General features: G+C 41.6%; 1 protein-coding gene across 2 annotated transcripts in view; it reads left to right on the forward strand.

The window, feature by feature from the left end:
* SFMBT2 (Scm like with four mbt domains 2) overlaps positions 1-17,230 on the forward strand; it is a 93,425-nt gene that overhangs the window by 75,256 nt on the left and 939 nt on the right. For both annotated transcript variants that reach the window (XM_065743778.1, XM_065743777.1), the window contains 5 exons: positions 4,583-4,692; positions 11,976-12,151; positions 13,268-13,440; positions 15,650-15,898; positions 16,033-16,161. In XM_065743778.1, coding sequence (XP_065599850.1) covers positions 4,583-4,692; positions 11,976-12,151; positions 13,268-13,440; positions 15,650-15,898; positions 16,033-16,161 — 837 coding nt within the window. The remainder of the gene's footprint in view (positions 1-4,582; positions 4,693-11,975; positions 12,152-13,267; positions 13,441-15,649; positions 15,899-16,032; positions 16,162-17,230) is intronic.

A 17,230-nucleotide genomic window follows, 5' to 3' on the forward strand; every position in this document is an offset into this window, starting at 1 on the left:
TCCATGGGGGGACCAGTTTTAAATTCTGGAAGGGTTGAAGAGTACACATTTGGGTAAACTGTGGAGGAAACATGTTTCCTATCAGCTGCTGCCAAGATGAAAGACGTTTATGCAGCTCGGAGAACCATGGGCAGTGGTAAGGATGGGTCCCCATTCCTCCAGCCCATACTCAGTAGTACCAGGCTTTGATGGCTCTGTCTCACATTGTACCCACTGATGATGTGGCCCAGAGAACACGAATTGCAAGCTGTTGTAAATTACACATCAGAATAACTTGTCTGGAAGGAATAAATTATACATGGGCTTTACTTTGGCGACACACAGGGGAGTGTGGGAAAGACAACCTGAAACAACAGTTAGGAAGGAACAACAGATTCAGCAGTAGTCTGCTGAGAGCCTTTTAAATCACCTTGGTCTCTAGCTTATAGCTCTCTGCCTTCGGAGTAGCTCTAGTTAAAATTTAAACCTGTGCCAGTAGTGAGCAACTCCAGTGGGCAGCAGTCTCTATGATGGAGATGTTGCCATGTTTGGCACTGAAGGCTTCATGCTGCTCCTCAGCCATCTTTTACCCCAAGTCTTGTCCCTTCCCTATGTCTGTCTCTGATGCAGTGATACATCATTCTGGATGCAGCTCCACACAAATGTGTGGTACCAGCCTGAATGCTATAGCAAGGTAGCTGATGGTCAGTACCACCTGGCTCTGGACTAAAGAAGGCTGGGAGGTAATCTTGTAAAGTTGAGTAGTATCATCTCCTTCCAGATGAGTAGTCTAGGCCATTCTCAAATAGTTTTGGGGAGATAAATAACATGAATATGCTTGTTTTTGTGCAGCACCTCTTCTCCAGCAGAACAAGCATCCCCTGATTTCTGTCCAGTTGCTTTGCTCCAGTGTGTCAGATGAAAAGGTTGTGAACTGTGCAGGGAGGAAACTGAGGTACCTCCCAGAATGGCCCCCCTTGAGCAAGATGTCTGTGTAAAATTGTGAGAGCATTTACAGCTCATTTGGTAGTGTGATCAGAAATACTGGCTACAGTTCTGTGTTTGCTTCTGCATATGCATCCTTCCGTCCATGCAGAGTGTTAGGTGAAAGACAAGGAACTATTCAGGTTCTCGGTGCCAGACTTACTCTTAAACCCTGGAGGTTCATTGTTCCTGGTGCCAGCACAAGTCCTTGGTTTATTGTGGCTTCTTTCACCCCAAGGGGCGAGTGAGGATGGTAACAACTGTTGTTTAACATCAGCTTCAGAGTTTATCTCATTCCTGAGATGCTTGTTTGGAAAAGAAGTTGAGATTTGGAGCCAAGAGACAGCGTAGATATCAACTACTGCCATGCAATAGCTGCAGCTGGGCTGCAAATTAGTGGCTGTATAGTAGCTAAGATATCTAAGAAACACTAGCTTAAAGTTAGATTAAAATAAACACATTGTCACATGAAAGCTTCGTTCTTGGGTCAGAATATCAAAAAACAGCAGTTCTGTCTATGCCAACAACTTAACCACTACAACATTATACAGTGAAGTTTTTTTGTAAGATATGAGATGATATATAACTGACCTTATCTTAAGGAAATATAATGTGAAGATTAATTAGACTCTTTGTTTACTGCTATTACTATTTTAAGACATTTTGCTGTTTTTCTATTTAGAGGAAAATGGACTTAAAGATGTAATGACTGTTACTGTTAGCAGCTGATGCAGGCAGGAAATAATGAACTGCTATTTGTGAAGTAAGGCTATTGCATTCTGCAGCTTGATTTTTTTTGCAGCACAGCATGACTTCTTAGGAGAAATTTGCATAATTAAATCAAAGTGCTCTGAAAGTGATGTAACTTGTACTGAGCCTTAGCCCTTTGATTGAGCCATGCTGATGGTGTTGTCATTAACGATCAGATACTGTGTTAGGACAGCAGAAATCTCTCACACTCTGGAAAGATACAAACTGAATTTCTACAAGAGGGTTCGTTAACATTGTCCTTAAGAGGACAGTAATGGATCTTCCAACTTGGATCTGGCTGTGTGTATTTTTGAAATTTCATAGGCTGTCGTAAGCACATCAACACTTAGATGCTACTATCTTGTCTGTGGCAGAAGTGCAGTTTTAGGTGCTTGATCATTTAACTTAAGAATCCCAGATAGCTCTTCTTTCCTTCTTTCTCTGCCACACAGCTACATCTTTATTCCAAATAAAATAAAACAATTTTAGCTATTCTGAGGTTAGTCTGGGAGTTAGCATCTGTTAGTTAGGAGAAGCGGGATCACGTCTCAAATAGAGGAATGAAATGGAGTTTCTCCTCATAAAGGTGATGATCACTGAGCTCTTGAACAGGAGAAGAGGCTTCATGCTGATTTGTGGTATCACCTCATGGTGCTGTTTCCTGAGAAAGCTTTATCCAGGATTGGGATCATCAATGAGGAAGGATTGAGTGATGGGTATGTGCAAATCCCAATGACCTATGATGCAAAGACAGGTGCTGAGTACCCAGTGGCAGCAGGCACTTCTAGACATCCCAGAAAAGGCTCATGTGCTCTTGAAAATCTGTGATGTGGGAAAGCTGATAACTAAGATTCAGGTACTTAAAACGTTTGGCAGAGACTTGTGATGTTGCTGTGTGATCGTGGTCACTAGTGTGTCTTCAGTCTGTTTGACTCTAAAAATCCAAAGAAAATTCAGCAGTAACAAAATAAAACTTGTTAGATGCACAACAACAAATCTGGTGTTGTCTCATCCACCCTATGCTCCAAGGCACTGCTGGCTCTATCCAAACCATTCCTGATGGAGAGGGCTAAAATTAAATACAAAAATCTGCTGCACTGTGAAATGCCAGACTCAGTGACTTATTTGAGATACAAGAAGAGTAAAAGATAAAGCTTTAAAAAAAAAAAAAACAACAACTTTTTTTCTTCTCTTAAAGGGAAATGTCTGCTCTTATAAACACTCTTTGAAGAACTAAAAGAAGTTTACTAAGGGTTCTGTTGATGACAAGCCAACCTCAAGCAAAGTACTGGCATTGTGGGTGTCTTTGCAGGGCAGTTGATAGTGCTCAAGCAGTGCCATGCAGTTATTTACAACCTTGGTTCTTCCTGGGTTTGCAAATCAGGAGAGGAATGCATCTGATGAGTTATATATGAGCATGGGAGCCACCCAAGGACTTTGTGGCTTCTGTGCATTGGATGTATGCGTTGGATGTCAGTGCTGTATCTGTGTGGTCAGTAGCAGACTAGAAAAGATGTGAATGAGCAACTGGATGGAGTCACTCAGAAGCTTTCATTTGTTCTCTTGGGAATTCTGGGTCGTGGACAAGAACCAGCTTGGGAGCTGTGGGTAAATCTGTGTTTTAGATTCCCCTTGTGTGAGATAAGGAGTGTGCTTTGAGATGTACAGGTGATCAGGGCTGCATAAGGCATTGGATGCTGTCATTATTGGCTTTGCTTTCAATATCTCTAATTACACTTTTTTGCTAGTTTTTCCAAGTATCTCTCCAGTATATATCAATTTTTTTCTAGTAAATAATCTAGCCAGGCTACTCAAAACACTTCCATTTCATCTGGTACTATGTGACATCAAGCGAAACCTTCGTTGATAAATGTCCCATCCTGCAAAATTCTCAAAAAGCCATCAAATCATCATGGATGCTGCATTTTTTTAATACAAAGGTGAACTGGTAGCTCTTTGTAACATGATGTACTCAGATTTTCACTTCTGATGAAGCATGTTCTTGGCTCCTCTGGGGAAACTTAATGTTCATCATACTGAAATCATTTGAAGTCATCTGCAGGCCCTCAAGGAGTCAAGAGCAGACATTAGGTAAAGAGCTAAATTATAGCAAAAGCAATCCAGACTCACCGTGGGATCATTCGTTGACATACAGTGCAGAGTGTTCAAACACATGGTCTGGTGCTATTAAGAGAGTTGTTTGTCTTGTATTTATCTCCTTAGGCCACGTGTAGGCCATTAAAGTTTAGATTATCTGAGAGAAGAGTAGGAATTATTTTTATGCTCAAAAACTTTGGATTAAATGGATTAGCACATGTGTTTTATTGTACAGAGTGGACACACGCTGGCTTTTAGGCACACCTCCTGCAAACTCTTTCTGTGTAGACTTTATTAATATTCTGTTAATACCATCAGGGCATGCAACACTCAGATTCTTAAGCATATTGCCAACCTTAAGTGCATGAATTTTCCCTTTAGTGTTCATTGTATAACAACACATGTGACTTTGTCCTTGGCTGAGCCATCAGAGGTATTTTCATTTTTGAACAAATTGAGCCACTGTGACTGCAGGGAATGGAATCTGCTTTGGGTAAGAAGGTCTGTCTCAAGGCACAACACAGGTTTTCCTTTAATGGGAGATGCATTTAAAGCAGTTGTGGTATCATACTGAGGCATTGTCCACAATATACTTTACATATTGATTGAATCTGGGGCTTCTTCTTGTTGCATCTAGCACTTGTCTTGTGTATCCTTTTACCTAATAGGCATCTGTAAGCTTCTCCTGCTTATACAGCACCAAGGATCGTGTTTGTTGTCGATGAGGACTGCTTTTAAATCCATCAGTGCTGTTGATTTTATCTCTCTGTAGGTTCTGAGCATGGTGATCAATGCAGCTTACAAGCCAGGGAGTGTTTTACGAGAACTGCAGCTAGTGGAAGATCCTCAGTGGAATTTCCAAGAGGAAACACTCAAAGCAAAGTAAGTCTTCAGTATGTGCCCTTCTGTATGGGAGGCTTTAGAAACAGAGCTGGCTGGGAAAAGAAGTAAGTGTATTGTGAGAGTGTTTTTAATGATCATTTTGCTTCACAGAGTTACTTGACTTGTTCTAAAGCAACTTAAGTGAAATTTTCACCTGAACGGTTAATTTCTATTTGTCTTTCTCCAAGCAGCCATCCAAATTTTGCAGAAAAATGGCGTGTTTATTCTGCAGAGGTCTTGACTTCTGCGATAAGGGGCTCCTTATAAGCTCAGCTATTACTAATTCCACAAAAACCCTAGCTTTTAAATATAGCAGCATTACTGCTTGTAATATAGTCTGCCACTCAAATGCAGAAAAACCTGGCAAGAATCAATGGCACCAAAAAGGAACTTATTTTTAAGCAGGAGGGTGACTGGGACAAAATATTAGCAGGTCTGAGATTCAGATTATGGATTAATGTCTTTCTAGAATATATGCTTCAGTTTTTGTCTAAACCATATTTGGGAAAACTTTGTATCTAGAAAATACTTTGTTTTCCCTTCCTACTTTAAAATGTACCCACTAAGGTATAAAAACAATTTTCTTTTTCTTATTTATAGTGTTTGGCATCGAATATGGAATATTTGATGGCTGTTATATTTGTTCTTTGGCCTTGCAGACACTGGAGAAATCTCACGTGTGCTTTTACTGGGGGAGAGAATTGAGAACCTTTTATTCTCCCTAATCAGGAACTTTTTCTGAAGGAGAATTGCAATTATAAATGAAAAGCTATTAGGAAGCACTGTTTTCATTTGCTTTTCTCACTCATGTGGAAGGTTGTGCTTTTGTGTTTATCAAGCAAAACTTTGTGGATTGGAATGCAGAGGTCATACTTGTGCCTGCAGATTTCCATTAAAAACAAAAGGAAGTCACGGGCAATGATGTCAGTGCTTTTAGGCTCCTATGCATTGTCCTGTCAAATGACAGATAATGCACTGCAACAGACACTAAGCAGCTGTGAAGTCATTTTTAGTGCCCAAGCTTTATGTTCTGTCCTGTAAAGACTCAAGCTTATGGCCAGTTTTCCTATTAGCAGTGTTCAGACCCCACATTGCTGGGGTCTCTTATTTGAATTGGAGTATCTGCTGTGTGCAAAAGCACATCAAGTTTTGGTGTCACTTCTGAGTGCTGGAAGATATTCTCATTCAGTATTGCCTTGTTCTCTGGCTGCTGGGCTCTAATGGGACTGCAGAGAACCATAAGCATCTGTCTGGCTTCTGGAGTGGTGCTGGCTGATGAAACCAGCTTGCCTGCAGGTAGCTGGGGTACTTTCTACTGACTGCCAGAGGACAGACATATCCTTCCTGAATACCCTTGGACTTCTCTTTTCCTTCCGGAGTTTGCTTGAGCTGCTTCATCAAGAAGCCTGCAGGGACTTTAATTGCATCTTCTTGTGCAGAAGTGGGAAAGAAAACATGCTCGTGAAATCAGGTACCCTGGGATGTGCAAACAGCACATGACATGCTACATCAGGTATGACAGTTAGTTGTGCTCCAGAATCTTAAACAGAGCCCTATAACGAGCAAATGCCAGTCTACACAGACTTCCAGCTATGCTGGCTCCCAATGGTGCCTTGCTGCTAATGATGACAGCTCTACAGCCAGCTGCAGCATCTGTGCTGTAATGTGACATGTCATGTCACCTCCTTCCTTCTGATACAAACTGACAACTCCTTTGATCTTGACAACGTTGTTGTTTGTTTGCAGTGATGGTTGCAGTAGGGTAGAGAGATGGTGAGGGAGGAGGATGGTGAGAAGGCAGCATTTTTTTCAACTGACCCGAAAGCCAAATTATTCACTGCTGGGGAGGCATTATCTCAGTCCTGGTGCAAGGTGCGTTTAGTTTACTGTGCTGTCACAAGTGACCAGCACAGAATCAATTATGCTAGCCTTACAAAGATGGTGAGCAATTTAGATTGTCCAGAGAGATGTGTCTGCAATGTGTCATGGCATTCACTTCCCATCAGCACTGCTGGCTTTCTGTGAAAATAGTCAAACTTAATTTATTGGTGATGATGAGTTAGAAATGTCAGGCCTAATCCCCTGAATTCCCATGAGGAACAGACAGATGCATGGACATGCAGCCCTTATGGTTTTGATGCTTTGATTTCAGTGTTCTCATCTAAATTTGCCTTCCCAATCTTCCCGAGGCTTGAGGGCCCTTCTGCTTTCTAAGAGCCTTCATTTCTAAGAGCTGTGAGTGGGGTTGATTGGGTTTACCCGTTCTTTTAGGACCTAGTACATAAACAATTCCAGTGTTTGTAAATTGTCTGGGGTCTTGTTTGAAGCCTGGTTGATCAAGATAAGAAAGACATGTTCTTATTAAATGAAATTCTGAGACGTGCTCAAATCCAGTAGCTGTAGTCTAGAAGTATTGACCCCAAATCACAGATATGATGACTTATTTATGAAGCTCTATTTCCAATAAAGTCTTCTCACTGTGAATGCTTTACAAAACTGCCTTTCATTTGTGTTGAGGTGTTTGATGTCTTCTTCGCCTTGCTTTTGCCTTAACAGCTGCTAGGTGTTGCTTTCAAGCCTCCCAGGTCCCCATCACTCTTTGAAGGAGCATATTTATTAACCATGGTAGACAGGAATAACCTAGAGATGACATAAGCAAACTGAATGTACCGAATTGCACGCAGCCAGATGGGATGCATCCAGTTCTGCTTGAGGGAACTAGCTGATGTCATTGCAAGGCCACTCTGTCATGATTGAAATTTCATGTGATTATGGAAATTTCCTCAGTTCTGGAAAAAGAGATAAAGATCAGATCCTTCCTCAAGGAGGGCAAGGAGGAGAATTCAGGTAACTTCAGGCAGGTCAGCACAACCTCAGTCTCTGGAAAGGCAAAATCCATCTGGAAGCCATTTCCAAGAATACGCAGGACCAGCAACTGACTGGGAAGAGCCAGTGTGGACTTCAAAAAGGACAAGTGGCACCTCATTGTGATGGGATAACTGCTTTGGTGATTGTGGAAAAAGCAGTGGAATTGATTTATGTTGATTTTAGCAAGGCTTTTGACAGTCTCCTATAGTGGCCTTTTAGCCAAGCTGTGGGGATGTGAATTGGACGTGTGCCTGCTGGGTGGAAAACTGACTGGACAACTGAACTCAAAGGATCATGATCAGTGTGATACGAAGTCCAAGTGGCAGCCAATGATTGATGGTTGTCCTCAAATGTCAGTACGAAGCTACAACTCATATGATGTGATTTGTCTTCTGCGTCAGTTCTGCCATATACTTCTTGAGGCGTTGCAAGGGTGAATTAGTGTAATCATTTGGCCTTTTGTGCCAAACACTGGAGACAGAAGACACTACCAGCAACGGAATGACTTAAGCCCTTTCTTTTCATAATGAAGAAACTTAGCAAGACATGTATTTTCAAGAATAATTTCAATACCCTTTCCAAATCATATTTTCAATAATCCAGAATATCACAAGGTGATCAGGTTGCGTTGGAAGAAGAAAACTACCACATTTCTGTTGATTTTACCCAGATTTGTAGAATTTGTGGAGTTTTGATGAAAACTTTGGAGTTTTTTCTCTTTGGAAGTTGCAGTGATCCCTACAGGCAAGGTCTCATTCAAACATCATGAAATTGGTGTTAGACAGGTTCTGCTGCCATCATGGTAAGTTGCTTCAAGTAGATTAAATGGAGAGAGACTTTGGTTGTTTGCTGTGGGTAGCCAGTGTTCCCTGGGAATTTCTTATTTTTGGTGGACTTTGGTTTATTAAAGCAAAATGGAAATTTCATGTAAAAGAAAAGATAGGAGTTTTTGATCCTCTGAAAGAAAGTTTTTAGCCCCTGAGTTATTCAGAATAGTCTCAAAGACTGTGAGAACTGTGGGCTGCATCCTTGTGATGAAACCTTTGAAAATCAGTGCGTCTCAACGCTCTTTCTGTTTGATGTGTCTTCAGCATGAGGCTTTTCACATCATCACACAATGGATCCCAGCTGGAGCTCTTAGAAGATATTTTATTCTCATGAATCTCAAATTCCAGCAGAAGAATAAGTATGACACAGCTAGCAAATTGCTATTAGCTCACTATTGTTGCTTATGGATCAACAAATATCCTGAGTACATTTTTCCCGGAAATAACTTCAGCCAAAAGGCTTTCTCTTAAGTTTTGGGATCTGAAGGCAGACAGGGAGGGAGAGGAAAGGAAGATTTATTTGGCTGCAGCTGAAAAATCTTTTTAAAATAACAGTGACTTCCAAGAAAACTAAAAATGTTATGCTTGACACAGCTGTTTTCCATACCTCCAGTGCTGCCTTGCTGTGCTTGCAGGTCACTTACTGAGTAGAAGTGTTAAAGGAGTCCTTGTGTGAAAGCATTGACAGGAGTATCAGCAGTAGGTGATTTCTTGAATGATACTAATGGAAAAGAATTTTCTGCTATCCAGAGGTGCTCTTTCCACGTGGCTGTCCTAAACCACATTTGGTGGTGTTTGTGTTAGAAATCTTTTGTATGAGGAATACTGAAAATATTAGCAGAACCTGTTTTATGGTTGAAAGAGGTGCTGCCAAGGCCAAAGTATTGTAAAAAATATTACTGCCGGCACTGATATCTTGAATTACTGAGACCAGTGGGTACAGTTACATTAATCTGCATTTTGCCATCCCTTCTATTAATTGCTGCACGCGCTGCATTCAGACCAGACTGTGAAATCAGTCAGCTGTCCATTTGCCTAGTTTCATCTTTTCTTTCACCAGACACTGTAGTACAATGAGTCCTTTCTGGGTAGTCAAACACAATAGGAAGTACATGGTTAGAAGAAGTCAGCCATCCTTGAATAATACTCATCAGGCAGCTCTCTTAGCTTGCAAGAAAGAAGATCAAGAAGCAATTTGATTACAGTGCTTTTGCAGGGAAACAAAACCAGATGCAGTCTTCTCATCTAGTGGTGAAAGTCAGAGCAAGGACAAATTAAACGTAAGTTAAATCCACACACTTCCATACACAAAATGAAACACAGGCATATAGGTACAGATGGTGCTGCTGCTGGGATCCTTCCAGCATGAAGGGGAAGCTGGTGCTTGGATGGAAGTGATGTTTTAGTTCAACCAAAGTTGTTGAGGGTTCAGGTGAATGTAACTGTGAAATTCTTAAGCCTGTCACAGGCTCAGACATACCAACCTAACGATCTAGGCTGTCATTAAACTTAATGGCTCCTGGAGAAGTAATAAGGGCAGCAGTCTTTTCAATCATGTTGAAAAGAAATATAAAACGTTTATAAGTAGATGTATTTAAAAGCCTCTGGAATTTGTTATTTTTATATTAGGTGTTGCCTTTAGATAGCTAGTTGTTTCACAGGGAAGCTGGGATAGCAGTGCTCTCTATCTGGAAGAAGCACTTTTTTTCAGTTTATATCATCTGTCTGCTAAGGACTGTCAGGGTGCATGAAGGGTTGGCTAATAAAATATATTATCCATGCATTCATTCAGGAGAATGAATGGACCCAGCATGGTCTCCATATCATGGGGCCCTTGTTTGGGCACCAAATAGGGTGTCAGAGCTTGGTTCTTTGTAGAGATGCTGTTTTAGGTTCTGGAGGAGTGTTGTGTTGAGGTGATGGTTTGGATCAAGTCTTCTGCGACATGGAGATGGCTGAGTTGGGCTGTTTTCAGGCCCCAGTTCTATTTGATATGGTTTAGGTAGCATGGTGGTGATGGGTTGATGGTTGGACTAGGTGATTTCAGTGGTCTTTTCCAACCTTTATGAATCTGTGATTGAGTACCCTTTATATTGCTTCGTATGCCATGGGGTTGAATCCTCTTTCCCATGTATCATTGCTTCCTGAAAGAGTTTTTTGGAGGTAAAGCTGGAAAAGTTTGCACAACTCAGTAAAACTTGCAGAGAGAGAGAATTAGGTCTGGATATATGCTGTGTATTTTGATTCTCCAGCCACATCTCCTTTGTTTCTCCTTCTGCTCCTCTTCCATATTTGACTGTGAGGAGCTGCTTCCCTACTGGTGATCTTAGTACATTCACAGATGCTTTGTCTTGTTTTTTCCTGATGTATCTCTGTCTTCCATTGCTTCCAAACCAGTAATCTCTGTCTTCCACTCTCTCTCCCTCTTTCTCTTTCGTGTGTGTTACTTCTCTCTCTTTAAAGCACATTTATAATGCCTAAGCACCAGGCATTTGCATGCTTCTCTCTTGTGTTGCACTCCTCAGTATGTGTAAGAGATGTTTTAAAAACCTTATCTCACTGTTTACAATAACTCGGTGCTGCTGTTTAATAAATTATGGGGATAATTGGTTTTTCAGAGTTCACGTTTACAGTGTATTACATCGGGGATGTAACTGTATCTTTCTTAGCCATTTATCGCTCAGAAACACTTCATATACAACACTGAAATAAATGTTTGAGTAGCACATGGATAACAAATTTCAGGCAAATTATTTCCTTGCATATTTCTGCTCTAAGCATTCCCTGTAGGAATCAGTGGTTTTAGGGCCTGTTCTCGTAGGCTCATTAAACCACTCAGGAGACTCCATTTCAGTTCCTCAGGTTTTCTGCTACCCAGATCTCATAGCAGTGAAGTCAACTGGTCTCCATATGGCAGGCAATCCAGTTTCACTCAGATACTTTTACTCTGTGTGTTGTTGGCACAACAAAAATGTGGGTATGTCGTGGTATAGGACGTGAGGTGAGAACTGCTTTGAGAAAGATAGCAATGGAGTCTTCTCCATTGCTAAATCTCTAACTGCAAAAGGTGGAGTGGAGGCTAACAGGCTGTAGTCTTCACTACAGCCTAAAGACAAGGTGGTGACTAGGAAGTTCTGCAAGGCATATTAGCTTCTCTCAGGTCCATATGTGAAGAGAGACTACACCTGTCTCTTCAATACATTGCGTCAGTTCAAAGGATTAGTAAGATATCCTATATAATGTCCACACCAAGTCACAATGAACTTTTTCAGTCTTTGGCCATATCTCCAGTTTCCACATGCATTCCTTTCCAAACCGTGGCCTTGCCTCAGCTTCTAGGTTTGTTTCTACCTTTCTTTTCTATTTTCAAGTCTTTCACGACCATTCTGCCCTACTTCTCTTTTTCAAGTCAATCTGAAATAGTGTCATGTAGGCAAGCAGACCTATTCTGCCTGCCTGCCCAAGAGACACACTCTCCCAAGAGCCGTTAAGGAAGGTATCTCCCTAAAAAGAGGGCTTAGCCTGTTGTGTAGCTTCAAAGAACATCACTTGTTTTGTAACACTGGATCTCCTTGTACTCATTTCTAGATACAGAGGGAAGACATACAGGGCGACTGTTAAGATTGTGCGAACGTCGGATCAGGTAGCGGATTTCTGCAGAAGAGTCTGTGCAAAGTTGGAGTGCTGTCCCAATTTGTTCAGTCCTGTTCTGGTGGCCGAAGTCTGCCCAGAGAACTGCTCCATTCATACTAAAACCAAGTACAGTGAGTATTGACTGCAAGGCTTGTTGCTAGCCAGGACTCAGAGCAGTGGGATCTATGTGTGAGCAAGTTATGAAGAAAACGAGTTGTGTAATACATTACTGTCGAGTAGGATTCCTCTCTTGTAGGCAGAGTAGGTATACTTCTTGTATTTGATCCTGATGAAATCACTGTGGGCTTCTTTGTACAGATAAATAGGCATCTCCAGGAAACAGTCCATTTCACTCCATCCTAATACATCTCTTAGAAACTCACTGCTCTTTGGAAGTATTGACTTTTCTTTGTATGTAAAGTTAATATAAGGATCATAAAGGGAACCTGCAGGGGCCAGCTGAGATTTAAACTGTTAGATCTGAGACGTTTTCCTTAGGTTAGATGATTCCTGTCTTGATGGTTGAAGAGTTTCCAGCATACACACCAGCACAGTATCATGGTACTGATATAGAATCAACTCTCTGTGCTCAGGGTGTGTAAAATTGTTCCTACCTGTTCAGGAAGGCTGACGTTAAGCATGTGCTGGGTGCTTTTTGATGTCAATGTTATTTTTATTACTGGCCAGTATGACTGCTATAATTGGACCTTACATCAGGAAAATGGAAGTGGGCACTGTCTTTCTATCACAAAAGTTGCATAAATATCAGTATCATTGATTCAAATTGATTTGCTTCTGTTTGGTGCCAGGATAGAAAGACAGACATGCTCAGGGAGGTTCAGACATACGTACTTCAGGTTACCTGACTCTTTCTACCCTCTTATGACACCAGTTGCAGCTGGAAGTGTGTCTTAACCCATGCAAAAGGGCATTGGATCCAATCTGAAACATGCTGGCCTCTCATTTCAAGTTGTAGCTTTGTCTAAGTACGGAGTGTGGGGTTAAATTCTGAACTCATCACTCATCACCAATAAAAATGTATACATAAAAGTTGTAACACCTTGCAGTAGTCCACAGTGATATCTTGTATTTATACTGGGCATTTTTTTTCCAAATCAAGGTATTTTAGAGTTCCTCATGAAAGTTCACCTAGAGTGTAATACCAAATCAGTAGCAAAAAGGAAGCTGAAGTTCCCTTCTCTTGGTGGTTCAAGTTTTTAATGGGCGTTTTGCTTTGTTTTCTCCAGCTTATTATTATGGAAAGAGGAAAAAAATCATTAAGCCACCAATTGGGGAAAACAATAACATGAAAAGTGGACATGTCAAGCCAGCCAGACGCAGAAAGAGGCGGAGATCCATCTTTGTGCAGAAGAAAAGAAGGTCATCAGCTGTTGATTTGAATGCTGCAGGCTCTGCAGAGGTATGCACTGCACTGGGAAAAATCACCAGATGCTCTCAGTGCTTCGCCCTCTGACTTTCTGAGGGACTTCTCAGCAAACACCAACCCTTCTGTCTCTCATTTTTAATCCCTCCTTACTACTTTCTGCTTCTAACATTGAATTAATTACATAGGGACATTTGAGGGATTTTCACCCTTGACCATTCTAGAATTGGAAGGCACTGTTTTTCTTTCTACCGTCATACAGTTTGCTAGCTAACGTACTGTCACACATACTCTGTCTTTGTTTCCTTTTGCTTCCTTATAGCCCTGCGGGCAGACAGATGAGCCTGTTTGATGCTTTGTGCAGCATCTAAGATCTCAAAATATTCTAGTAAATAATAACTCTTGGGCATTATGGTTTCAAGGGCTTTTAATTTTTCATTAACCCTCTGTAGTATTTTTGGTTCGCCTCTGTTAACAGTTTCTACTGTGTTAGGAGCCTTAGAACTCAAGTAAATGGTTTGTGTCCCAAATATGTGATATCTGAGGCCACGCTCTTTTCAGAATGCACTGTGATTTGCAGTGATTTGTGTCCAACTAAAACCTGTAGCTAACGTGGTTAAATACCTTCTGTGTGAACCCTTTTCCAGGTGGTTTTCTTGTGATAGTAATGACAAAACTTCTGTGTTGTTTTCTTACCTCAGCTGAGCATCATTGTTGCTTCATGCAGTGAGAAAGCAAACTGATTTGGTTAAATTCCCTCTAATTCATCCAGAGGGGAGCAACTTCTTAAGCCACTTCACTTGAAGGCTTGTGTCTTCATGACTCAGTCCTCATTTAGGTTCAGCTTTATTTCCTTAAATTACTGCCTGAAAGGAATTTAAACTGAAATAAATCCATTTTGAGCTGAAATCAACCATTAGCCAATGTTTTTTTTTAGCCTTTAAACCAGTATAACTGATCTGGGCTAAAGTGGCTCATTCAGCTCAGACCTGTTCATATGCCTTGGATGTGTGCTCACGCCTCAGTCAAAGCTAAGACGTCAAAGCCATTTTGGCTGCTTATGTATAAAGTTCAAAATGCACAGTTTCTATCAGTTGGTTTATATTTGCAAGCTCTTTGTTACAGAAATCCCATGAATTTAGTGTAGTTCCCTTTACCTGAAAATTTGCACTGCTTTGTCAGTACTGAAGTGTTGAGCTGAAAGCAGGAAATCTGAGTGAGGTCCTTCGTACTGAATTTTACAGAAATGCCAGCAGAGCAGTGCCTCCTGTGCACTGCTCCATGTGGATATTTTAAAAAGACACCAGATTTCCTGCCATTTAGACCAGTGACACCCATGGCCATTTGAAATAAGGTGAAATGTCGAAGTAAGGTGCATTTTTCAACTCCCTTGTTCATTCCAGGTTTTGGAGTAGATTTACTTTAAGGGCCCCTTCGAACTCAAATGATTCTAGGATTCCTTGATTTTTTGAAAGCCTATTTAAGATTTTACTTTGTCTTAAGCAACCTTTGCTTTGTTTTATGCTTTAAGTATTTTCCATTTCTCCTTCTCATGTGCATCTGCAGTGCCATAAGGTTTGAGATGCTAACACAACAGAGGAATGTTTCGTGCCAGATGAGTTATTACCATTGACCTTTTGTTAGAAACAAAAGAACTTGTTCACCAGCTATTTTTCAATTCCACATTTTGTTATGAATCTAAATTGAGGTTTAATCGACTTGGCACTGTAAAGAAAATGAGATCTTTGGTTAAAATAAATGTTACTCTAGGCCACTGTGGAGCACAAGTCTTATGGGCAGCAGCTGAGGGAACTGGGATTGTTCAGTCTGGAGAAGGCTCAGGGGAGACAGTACTGTTCTCTACAACTGCCTGAGAGTAGGTTGTAGAAAGGAGGTTGTAGCAAGGTGGAGCTTGGCCTCTTCTCACATGTACTGATAGGATGAGAGGAAATTGCCTAAAATTGCAACAGAAGAGGTTCAGTTGGATATTAGGAAAAAGTAGTGAGGTAGTGGAACAGGCTGCCCAGGGAGGTGTTAAAGAAAAAAGTAGATGTGGCACTGAGGGGCATGGTTTGGTGTCCTGATGGTGACGGACTGATAGGTGGACGAGATGACCTTAGAGTTCTTTCCAACCTTAATGGTTCTATGACTCTATGACATGGGCCTGCAGTTTGGCCTGGTGTCTCTTGGTCTGCTGTATCCATCCCTGAGCCCAGGTGCCATTTTCCTTGTGCTCTTTGTGCAGGAGAGTGAAGATGACGAGCCAGACGCAGTTGAGGATGAGACAGGAAGTGAGGAGACGAGCTCAGAGCTCCGTGATGATCAGACAGACACCTCCTCTGCTGAAGTCCCCACTGCTAGGCCCCGGCGAGCAGTCACCTTGCGCAGCAGCACTGAGTCAGACAGACCTCCTCCTATGGAGAGGGCCCGGCGGAGCCGCCGGCCACAGCCCGCCTCTGGCAATGAGGTAGAGAAGTCACCACAGGTCAAGGAAGTGAGTATGACCCCAAGCTCTCAGCGCTCTCCCTCCACTGCCCAGCCTTCCTCATCTGAGGAGGGCATCCCTACTGTGCAGCTGCATGGTTTTTTGCACCATGTGGCTTTCTTTAAGATAATTATTTTTTGTAGGAAGCGAAGCATGAAGAAGAAGAGAAGCTCGTCCTGGACAGTAATCCATTGGAGTGGACTGTGACTGATGTTGTGAGGTTTATTAAACTGACTGACTGCGCACCCCTTGCCAAAATATTTCAGGAGCAGGTAGAGAACTTCATGTAACTCTCTGTTTTGTGTCTGTGGTGCTTATTCGCATTAAACAATAAAATAAAAATAAAGAAAAAGCAGCACATGTTGCTAGCCCTGGGCCCAGGGCTTTCATGAAGTGCTTGTAAGCAAATTTCAGATCCCCTGAGGCCAAGCTATGACAAACAGCTGGATGAGGCCTGAGTACCCTCCAGATTCAAGTCTCTCCTATCCCTTTGAGTTCCACCTTCTTTTAAAATATTGGTCTGAGGAGAAGAAAGCTGCCAAATGAATCCCAAGTGGGCTGCACAAATTTTTGTGCCAACACTTAGATACTCCAAGTGGGTAGACACTATCTTCCTGTCTATATCCCTTGGAAGATCTGGCAGTCAGGCAGGCCCTTTGGTGACCTAATTTTAGGAGATGCCAAACATCTCCAATTAAATAGATAAGTATGCAAGAGTAGAAGCCAATGTCCTTCACCTCAAGTTAGTGAACACGTAAAATTCATATAGAAGCAGACATTCCATGACTAATAAGTAACAGCCACTACTGTAAAGTGTAGCTCTAGGACATCATAGTTAGAAAGAAGCAAGTGTGGTTAATTAATCTGTAGCCCTTGGTTGTATGGCCAACTGCATATTTTATTATCTCTTATTCTTCACCATGAATAGCTCTGTTCCAGATTACAATAGGTTTGATGGGGAGAAATTCAAGTGTGTGTAGGGCAAGGCTGAAACACTCTCATACCAAGATGCTGTCGTTGCTGCACTGCAGCATGCTACAACCATTTGTTAATCAGCCTGGAATAACTCCAAGGTTTGAAAGCTAACAATGTCCCTCCTGTGCCATAGTTTTATGGGAACCGTAATCAAACACAGATGACTGCACATTTTCCTTGCTATTTGCAGTACCATTAAATTATACCATCAAGCTTTGGTGTAGGAAGGACCTGACCAATGGTCAGTCCTGATCAAAGCAGTCTATAAGGTGTCCAAATCCTCCCTGTGTTTAACACTACCTAATCAGGATTTTCCTGGGGAGTTTATGTTGCCTGTGAGTTACTGTACTTTTTCTGCATTTCCAA

The sequence above is a fragment of the Cyrtonyx montezumae genome, unplaced genomic scaffold (genome assembly GCF_038088225.1).
Source record: "Cyrtonyx montezumae isolate F1298 unplaced genomic scaffold, pur_monq_1.0 scaffold_3, whole genome shotgun sequence".
Taxonomy (NCBI): Eukaryota; Metazoa; Chordata; class Aves; order Galliformes; family Odontophoridae; genus Cyrtonyx; species Cyrtonyx montezumae.